The following is a 10,278-nucleotide window of genomic DNA, read 5'->3' as shown; positions in this document are numbered from 1 at the left end:
CTTGGAAAATACCTGAGATGAAGTTCACAGGAAATGAGAGCAAAGGAAAGAATGACTCACCAACATTAATGAGACTGACTGATAAACATCTAACGTGCAACTCTTATGCAAATTATGCCATTATATAAGAAATCTCAGAGTATTGAGCTGCACAAAGATGCTAGGTTAGTTCTTCTGCAGTGCTTTTGTGAAGTTGTTTGTCCCTGCAGTAATAACTGTGACTAACACTGGTGTATAGCAGGTTTCAGTGGAGTAACTGACATCAGAGGCGTCGGATCGACGAGGCGTGACTGTGTTTGGCCCCTCAATACCACAGAAATCATCCTGCGGTTGGAAGGAAACCCTCCAAACCAGTTTGTGCAGGTATGAGGACGCTGAGATTTCACTTGACTCCAGCAGAGCGAGTCAGGTGTGATGTTTCCTGTTGCTAGTGTGACTGTCAGTGATGTGTTTCAGTGAGCTGTGTGCTGCTCATGACTGCACTGAGTGGACATCTGGGGGACTCAGGAGTGAAGCACGCTGACACCAGAACTGAAGATGCATCAGGGACGCCTGCGCTTGCGGCCGTGGCTGGAGGAACAGATCGACTCGGGCAGATATCCTGGAGTCGTGTGGCTGGACGAGGTCAGATCTGATGCTTGACACTGACAGGGTTTGATTCATATCACTGTAAAAAATTATCGTGATTTATATAATATACGGTGAATAACTGTGATAGATCAAAACGTACATTTAAAGTAATTTTACAGTAAAATACCGGGAAGTGGAAGTGAAAAAGAACGAGTCAGTGATTAATGTACAGTGAAAAGAATGTAAATTGACATTCCCAAAATTCCCTGCGTGACACTTCACATTTGATGTATTTTCTGTTGAAATAAGTTTTTTCTAATCAGTTATGTACATTAGGGTTTTACATTATATTTAATGTTGTCAAATGAATGTTTATTGCATTTTTTAAATGTCAATGTGTGTTACCGTGATGGTGTTTAGTGTGTGTGTGTGTGTGTGTTTAGTGTGTGTGTGTGTGTGTGTGAATGACACTGTGCAGCTTCTGTGTATCAGCATTAACTCTCTTGTGGAAAAGCAGTTTGATGAGCTTTGATTCATAATGTGACTCTCATCACCGCTGTGATTGGTGATTGTGGCTGTTAGTGTATTACAATTGTTGTGTGTTGGTACAAAACAGATATTAATACTTCAATAGGTTGGTAAATTAACATTATATCAGATAATTAAATACAGTTTACTGCAAATTTAAGTTAACTCTGTAAAACCTAAAATGTTGCTACCGTATTTTTTACGGTAAATTTCTGGCAACCACAGCTGATGTTTTTTACCGTACATTAAATGGAAAGATTTGAACCAAATCACATACCCTACTATACAGATCTGAAGAAAAGGCTCGATAAAGTTCTATAGGGCTCTATAATCTCTTTGTTTTTCTAAGAGTGTGGATATTTATGTGCTCTCTTTACACTGCAGTCGGCCAGAGTTTTCCAGATTCCCTGGAAACATGCGGCCCGGCACGGCTGGAACATCGAGAAGGACGCGACTCTGTTCCGAAACTGGGCGATGCACACGGGTAAAGTGACGGACGTCTCCGATTACAGCACATGTTAAAATAATCAACAGTCTGACTCTGTAGCTTCATTAAAACAAATGTTTCATATCATGTTGATATCTGTGAAAAACTCAGCCTAATCTTTCATCAACAAGATTTTCTTCTTCAAATATCCTTTTTTTGTTGTTTACATTTTAGTTCAGTTGTGACATACACTCTTTTATTGGATATTTGGTGGTTCCATTGAGATCCTTTAATATCAATAGAACCTTTCTTTACACTTTTAAGGTTCCAGAAGATGGTTTTCATTTGCAGTGCAATAGAAGAACCATTTTTGGTTCCCCAAAAATCATTTCAGTGATCAGTTCCTAAAATAACTTGAGAACTTTATTTGTATGAAGAAAGTTTATTAATCTAAAGAACCTTTTGTGGAATGGAAAGATTACATGGATGTTAAAGGTTCTTCATGGAACCATCAATGCCAAGAAAGAACCTTTATTTTTAGAAGTGTACAGTGGACACAGTTTTTTTTTCGATGGTCCACTTAAGTATGGTTAATTAGTATAATGTCTAAAGTGGACCATCAAAATAAAGTCTAACCAAAAGTTCTTTAGATTTTTTTAAATGTTCTGCACACTGAGAAAAACATGGTTCTTTAAAGATCTGACCACTGAAAGGTTCTTTGGGGAATCAAAAATATTATTCTATTGCGTTGCTACAAAAACCCTTTTTTGGAAACTTTATTTTTAAGAGTGTACTTGCAAATTGGCAAAAAAAAAAAAAAAAAATTCTGAATAATAGTTACACATTTTGAATAATAATAATGCTTTCTGTTAACAATCTGCTATTTACATGCATATTAGCATATTCATTGAACATCAGTAAACAAATGACACCAGCTGTGTTAAAATTGTCCAGGTTTTAACCGAGTGACTGCAGATTTGCTGTAGGGTCATTTCTCACTTAAAGTTTCGAGTCTTCTAGAAACTCATCCACAATATCTGATTCCAGACACAGCGGCCCCAAAAAGCAGTTGGACACTAAAGTGGCACTAAAAAGTGTCTTTTCATTAGATACAAAATATCCAACCAAGTGGCACCAGAGCTTTTCTCATAATTAACTTCACTTTTCCGAGTCACTTTTAACCGACTGATCTCGATGTGAAGAGAATCATAATAACTATCATCATGTTCAACATGTTATCAAATACTTTTTGTCCTCTTTTTATTGACCAATATATCTATTGCTTGATGTTTTAATAAGCTAACACACTTTATGTAGTGAAATGCTTGACTAGAAAGGTGCTGTATTTAACATATATATATATATAATGCAACAATATGTTTACATTTTTAATTGCAATACATGTCTGAATACTTTCTGTGGTCACTGTAACTCTCATCAGCTTCTCAGACTGTTAACACTGAGATGAGAACAGGTGAACCTTCAAGATCAGCTCATTTAATGCCAACGTCTGCAACAATGTAAACTGCATGCATTTTCACCAAACACTCTGCAAATATTGGTTCTTTTCTCAAAATATTCTTAGAGAAATTAAATAATGCAAGCAATAATCAACTTGGCCAGGAATACAAGTGAATTGTTCAGAAACTAGTACTGTAGGTCCTGATGCCAGTCATGCAAACAGCTCTCCTTTCATGGATTTTAGGGAGATACAAACCTGGCATAGACAAACCCGATCCCAAGACATGGAAAGCAAACTTCCGATGCGCTCTCAATTCCCTGACGGACGTCAAAGAGCTTCAAGACAAAAGCATCAAGAAAGGCCACAATGCATTCAGAGTTTATATTCTCCTTCCACACAGCAAAACAATAAAGAGACGCAAAGGTATATGCTAATATAAACTTTCTGGACAACTATTTAATATTTCTAGTTTAAACAAACATATAGTGACAGAAAAAATGCATCTGTATACGTATTTACATTTATTGATTTATCCAAATATTATAGAAGCTTGTTTCCGCCACGGAATAAAAAGGAGGAAAAAGTCAGAATTGCGAGTTATAAACTTGCAGTTGTAAGAAAGTCAGAACTGCGAGATAAACTTGCAATTGCGAGGAAAAAGTCAGAAAGTCGCAATTCTGACTTTTTTAACAAGCAATTCTGAGCAATTGCGAGATATAAGCTTGCAATTGTCAGGAAAAAGTCAGAATTGTGAGATAAAAACTTGCAAATGCGATAAAAAAGTCAGAATTGCGAGATATAAAAAGTCAGAATTGCGAGATATGAACTTGCAACTGTTAAAGTCAGAATTGCGAGATAAATTTGCAATTGCTAGGAAAAAGTGAGAATTGCGAGATAAATTTGCAATTGCTAGGAAAAAGTGAGAATTGCGAGATATAAATTAATTGTGAGAAAGTCAGAATTGCAATATAAACTTGAAATTCTGAGAAAGTTAGAATTGCTAGAAAGTTAGAATCTGAGAAAGTTAGAAACTTGCAAATGCAATAAGGTCTGAATTCAATTGCGATAAAAAGGTCAGAATTGCGAGATATAAACTTGCAAATGCGATAAAGTCTGAATTCAATTGCGATAAAAAGTCAGAATTGCGAGATATAAACTTGCAATTGTTAAAGTCAGAATTGCGAGATAAATTTGCAATTGCGAGGAAAAAGTGAAAATTGCGAGATATAAACTTGCAATTGTGAGAAAGTCAGAATTGCGATATAAACTTGCAATTCTGAGAAAGTTAGAATTGCTAGAAAGTTAGAATCTGAGAAAGTTAGAAACTTGCAAATGCGATAAAGTCTGAATTCAATTGCGATAAAAAGGTCAGAATTGCGAGATATAAACTTGCAAATGCGATAAAGTCTGAATTCAATTGCGATAAAAAGTCAGAATTGCGAGATATAAACTTACAATTGTTAAAGTCAGAATTGCGATATAAACTTGCAATTGCGAGGAAAAAGTCAGAATTGCGAGATAAATTTGCAATTGCTAGGAAAAAGTGAGAATTGCGAGATAAATTTGCAATTGCTAGGAAAAAGTGAGAATTGCGAGATATAAATTAATTGTGAGAAAGTCAGAATTGCAATATAAACTTGAAATTCTGAGAAAGTTAGAATTGCTAGAAAGTTAGAATCTGAGAAAGTTAGAAACTTGCAAATGCAATAAGGTCTGAATTCAATTGCGATAAAAAGGTCAGAATTGCGAGATATAAACTTGCAAATGCGATAAAGTCTGAATTCAATTGCGATAAAAAGTCAGAATTGCGAGATATAAACTTGCAATTGTTAAAGTCAGAATTGCGAGATAAATTTGCAATTGCGAGGAAAAAGTGAGAATTGCGAGATATAAACTTGCAATTGTGAGAAAGTCAGAATTGCGATATAAACTTGCAATTCTGAGAAAGTTAGAATTGCTAGAAAGTTCGAATCTGAGAAAGTTAGAAACTTGCAAATGCGATAAAGTCTGAATTCAATTGCGATAAAAAGGTCAGAATTGCGAGATATAAACTTGCAAATGCGATAAAGTCTGAATTCAATTGCGATAAAAAGTCAGAATTGCGAGATATAAACTTACAATTGTTAAAGTCAGAATTGCGATATAAACTTGCAATTGCGAGGAAAAAGTCAGAATTGCGAGATATAAACTTGCAATTGTGAGGAAAAAGTTAGAATTGCGAGATATAAACTTGAAATTCTAGGAAAGTCAGAATTGCGAGATATAAACTTGCAATTGCAAGGAAAAATTCAGAATTGCGAGATATAAACTTGCAATTGTTAAAGTCAGAATTGTGAGATAAATTTGCAATTGCGAGGAAAAAGTGAGAATTGCGAGATATAAACTTGCAATTCTGAGAAAGTCAGAATTGCGAGATATGAACTTGCAATTGCGAGGAAAAATTCAGAATTGCGAGATATAAACTTGCAATTGTTAAAGTCAGAATTGTGAGATAAATTTGCAATTGCGAGGAAAAAGTGAGAATTGCGAGATATAAACTTGCAATTGTGAGAAAGTCAGAATTGCGATATAAACTTGCAATTGCGAGGAAAAAGTCAGAATTGCGAGATATAAACTTGCAATTGCAAGGAAATAGATAGAATTGCGAGATATAAACTTGCAATTGCAAGGAAATAGTTAGAATTGCGAGATATAAACTTGAAATTCTGAGAAAGTTAGAATTGTGAGATATAAACTTGCAATTGCGAGGAAAAAGTCAGAATTGCGAGATATAAACTTGCAATTGCGAGGAAATAGTTAGAATTGCGAGATATAAACTTGAAATTCTGAGAAAGTTAGAATTGTGAGATATAAACTTGCAATTGTTAAAGTCAGAATTGCAAGATAAATTTGCAATTGCGAGGAAAAAGTGAGAATTGCGAGATATAAACTTGCAATTGTGAGAAAGTCAGAATTGTGAAATAAACTTGCAATTGCGAGGAAAAAGTCAGAATTGCGAGATATAAACTTGCAATTGTGAGGAAATAGTTAGAATTGCGAGATATAAACTTGCAATTGTGAGAAAGTCAGAATTGTGATATAAACTTGCAATTGCGAGGAAAAAGTCAGAATTGCGAGATATAAACTCGCAATTGTGAGGAAATAGTTAGAATTGCGAAATATAAACTTGAAATTCTGAGAAAGTCAGAATTGCGAGATATGAACTTGCAATTGCAAGGAAAAATTCGGAATTGCGAGATATAAACTTGCAATTGTTAAAGTCAAAATTGTGAGATAAACTTGCAATTGCGAGGAAAAAGTCAGAATTGCGAGATATAAAGTTGCAATTGCAAGGAAATAGTCAGAATTGCGAATTGATATAAACTTGTAAATTCGATAAAGTCTGAATTCAATTGCGATAAAAAGGTCAGAATTGCGAGATCTAAAAAGTCAGAATTGCGAGATATGAACTTGCAATTGCCAGAAAAAAACTCACAATTTCGAAAAAAAAAAGTCGAAAATAATTTTTATTACATGTTGGAAACAAGCTTTTCTACAAAGTGACTTTCAAAAGCAATTTGTCAAATATAGCCAACAATGCATTTACTACCAATATTGATTTGCATGAAATGTTCCTAAATGTGATTTGGATCAGTTTTACTAATGCATAAGTAAGACTCGTGATGTAACGTGTTTCTCTCCAGCATTACGGTGTTTGGAAACCGATCGTAAAGCAGCGTCGCCTCCACCACCGACACAAAGGAGCTTACCGCTGGAGAGATTTACAGGTACTTACCAATGACAGCTGGCAAACTCAAACGCCAACCTCCGTCCACAGTAATCTGAACACATCTTTCCCGTGTCTTCAGAGGCCTTCTGGAAGTTCTCAGACGATCGAGGCTGTTCCACAGCAGAGGCGCTGAGAAAAGAGGATCTTCCCAAGGGTTTTGAGGAGGAGAGACCGGCCATCTACTGCTCACAGGGTACAGTACTGATCTAAACTCTTGTCCACAGTCGAGGACAGGACAGTAAAGGGTTAAAATGACTGATTACCTCCACAGGACTGCAGATGAACAGAACAGAGGAGCACGAGCAGACAGAAGCAGTGCTGAAGGTAAGATGGACTATAATAAACACAAACAAACAAAAGTATCTTTTAATGTCTTCATGGGCCATTTTCACAGGCAGTGATGAGATGTTTCAACAGTAAAAACATTTGCACTTTCATTAAAAAACAAAAAACAAAACAATCTTATGTACATTTAATATACTTTGTGTTATATTAGCCTGGCATTAAATTTGTCATCTGTCTCTCTTCTGACCAATGTAATCAATCTCTCAAATACTTTTTCCTCTTTTGTAAAGTCATGAAACTGGGGAAGCTTGTTTCCGCCACAGAATAAAACATTTTAAAAGATTTTGTGAATTTTCATCTCAGAAATTGAGAGATATTAAGTCGCAATTGCCTTTTTTATTTTTTATACTGTGCCGGAAACAAGCTTCCATATGAAACTCTGTTTTTAATTTTGCTAAAAAATAATAATAATAATAAAAAGCAAAAATAATGGGCCTCATTTATAAAATGTCCATATTTATAAAAACTGTATTTGAAGTGGAAAGTAGGAGAACTGCAGGTTTTCTAAAGGATTTGGATGTTGATTTGGTGCTCTTTTATATGTTAATGATATTAATTACAAGGGGAAAATCTAAAGCCATTCAGCTGTCAATGTCAAGATCATTTCTAGGACGGTTTCTACAGAACATTTTATAAACGAGGTCCTGTATTCGTTGTAGTTTCGGTTCATCACTATTGAAGTTTATGACAACTTTTCAATGCCTGTATTCTATGGAAGCTTAATTGTTTCCGGCACAGAATAAAACAATTTTAAAAGATAATTGCGACTTTTTATCTCACAATTGCGAGTTTATATCTCGCAATTCTGACTTTTTTTATTTTCAATTTCGTGTTAAGTCAGAACTGCGAGATATAAACATGCAATTCTGAAAAAAAAAGTCAGAATTTCTTGTTTATTTCTCGCGATTGCGAGTTAATATCTCAATTTTGACTTTATAATACGCAATTCTGAGATAAAATCAGAATTGTGAGATAAAAAAATCGCAATTACCTTTTTTATTTTTTATTCTGTGGCAGAAACAAGCGTCCATAGCATTCATTGGTAACTCAGGAGTCAAATTTAAAATAATCATAATATAACAGTATGGATTTAACATCAGCTGATGGTTGAACAAAGAGACCTTAAGACGTCAAAGATTAAGGATCTCTTGCTGAAGCTTTAAAGGGTGAAGCTTTGCTTCTGTCTGATAAACATGAACATATATCAATAACAGATATTACACTCAAATATCCTAACGACCAAACCACAGTGGATCTGTCTGCCCGAGAGACTGCAAGATTTTCCGAACACCACCAAGATTTTCAAACCTTCTGGCTATGTTTTCTAACGTTTAGTTGCAACGGCTACTTGCATACCAAAAGTTGAGTTTATCGGTTTACTCTGAGTAAACGTACCCTGGTTAAGTTGCTTAACCTGCTTTCTGGAATCCCTCCCCGGTCAAGGTTTTCCTGCATCTGCATCGATCAACCACCCAAAACACTTCAACAAACACACAAGACTTTAATAGTCTTCACAAACTGGTTTAAACTGTTCTTTAGTGTTGTGCTGAAAATCTTTTACTTAATTTGGTGTTCCAGGTCAAAAACAACCAGCTTTTTACATAGCCAATAAATCTCTCATAATGCTGTATCATCACCAAATATTAGATATAATCTTTTTGTCAGCTCGTTTTCTGTCAACATGCACAGGTTTTGTATTTCTTCTTGGGTCTGGTTGATCGTAGACCTCATTAGCTCAGTGTTCGAGTCAGAAAAGCTCAAGACCATGTGCTTTTCTCCTGCAGATTGTGGATCACCTGAAGAACTTGGATCACTGGAGTCCGCCGTACGAGAGCGACAGAGGCTGGAGACCCAACTCCATGTGGATGGGATGCCTGTGTAAGAAAACTTCTGCACATCCTAAACTTGTGTACTGGAGAACTCAATGATCACACCAATCAAACCATTTGCTCATTCTCATTAGCTAATGTAGGAGATGTGCCACTGAAATCTGTGAACGCCTCTGCTTTCAGGTGAGGCGGAGTTTTCCGGCTACTCCTTCCAGACAGACTGCAACATTCACAACACCTCGTCCGGCCAGTACGACTGATCAACACCAGCTTCATATTTACCACTTGCTTTATCAACTGAAGGAAACGCACATTCATTAATGGACACGAGATGCTTCCTGAATGATACTGAGTTTACAGTTGGGTCACTGATCATAGTGACACGAGGTTCCCAGAGAAGATATTAGCCATTTTATTTTCCAAGTCTTTAAATAAAGTTCATTTTGTGGATTAATTTGCGTGTCGCCCTCATTCCCAAATGAGCACGAAGGACAAAAATGTGATGAAAAGTTAAGAACCGCAGGAACGCTCGATCCTGCCCTGCAGCGTCTGGCAGCCAATCCTGAAGACCTTGATTAGCTGGTTAAGCGAAACTGTATGAAAGCTTGTTTCCATTATGAACTTTAAATGTGGTGTTTTTAATCTGCTTTAAGACAAACCATGTGTAAATTCATAAGTCGACTCCATTGCTGAGTATTTTCTCCTTAAAACTGCAGTGAACCAAAGACAGTCTCAAAAACACGCTTTGAAATCGCTGGTGTTTCTGACGTCACAAACTACCTTGTAACCAATCAGATCAACGTGTGATCGTCAACCAGTGGATCTCTGAGCTGAGTGAGTGAGTGGAGGCGGGGCTCATTCGCATATTCATAGAACTGTGCATACTAAATGAGGCAAGGGTGTCGAGTTACATTCAAGATATTTTAAGGCATGAAGACATTATTTTCAAGGAAAAAACATTTAAATATGTAATTTTGGTGATTAAAGATGAGTTTTAAGGGATACAATTGACAAAGGGGACAAAAACTGACCTTTAATCTCAAAATGCTGACTTTTTATTCCTCAGGATTGAGACAATTCTGACTCTTTCCTCTGTTTTTTTAGTTTGTGACAAACTCATAATTGTGAGAAAAAAGGTTAGAATTAGAAGTTATGAAACTCAGAATAGCAAGAAAAAAAAAAGGATTTTTAATTGTATTCCCACGGTGGAAACAAGCTTCCATTGGTTTGACTGTAAAATAAGGCTTTTCTCTTTTTCTATTATGATTCATGATTCATGTTACAGTATAATTTGATTATTTTCTAGTAAAATGAAAGAAAAAATGGTTTGCAATGTCACACTTCATTC

At 35.7% G+C, this 10,278-nt stretch overlaps 1 protein-coding gene across 2 annotated transcripts; it reads left to right on the top strand.

Annotated features, from left to right (window-relative positions):
* Positions 1-235: 235 nt before the first annotated feature.
* Positions 236-10,237, top strand: irf1a (interferon regulatory factor 1a). 2 transcript variants are annotated; one of them, XM_084093315.1, is made up of 9 exons: positions 236-363; positions 457-624; positions 1,483-1,582; positions 3,231-3,410; positions 6,671-6,754; positions 6,836-6,949; positions 7,028-7,080; positions 8,886-8,979; positions 9,114-10,237. In XM_084093315.1, the coding sequence occupies exons 2-9, from the start codon at positions 538-540 to the stop codon at positions 9,188-9,190; spliced, it is 789 nt and encodes a 262-aa protein (XP_083949441.1). In that variant the 5' UTR covers positions 236-363; positions 457-537; the 3' UTR covers positions 9,191-10,237. The 2 variants fall into 2 exon arrangements, with proteins under 2 accessions (XP_083949441.1, XP_083949440.1); XM_084093314.1 differs by lacking the exon at positions 236-363 and having other exon boundaries at positions 389-624.
* The last annotated feature ends 41 nt before the right edge of the window (positions 10,238-10,278 follow it).

This window comes from Abramis brama (assembly GCF_963993115.1).
Source record: "Abramis brama genome assembly, chromosome: 19".
NCBI classification, from domain to species: Eukaryota; Metazoa; Chordata; class Actinopteri; order Cypriniformes; family Leuciscidae; genus Abramis; species Abramis brama.
The sequence above is the reverse complement of the archived record's forward strand: the minus strand, read 5'-3'. Positions and strand labels throughout refer to the sequence as shown.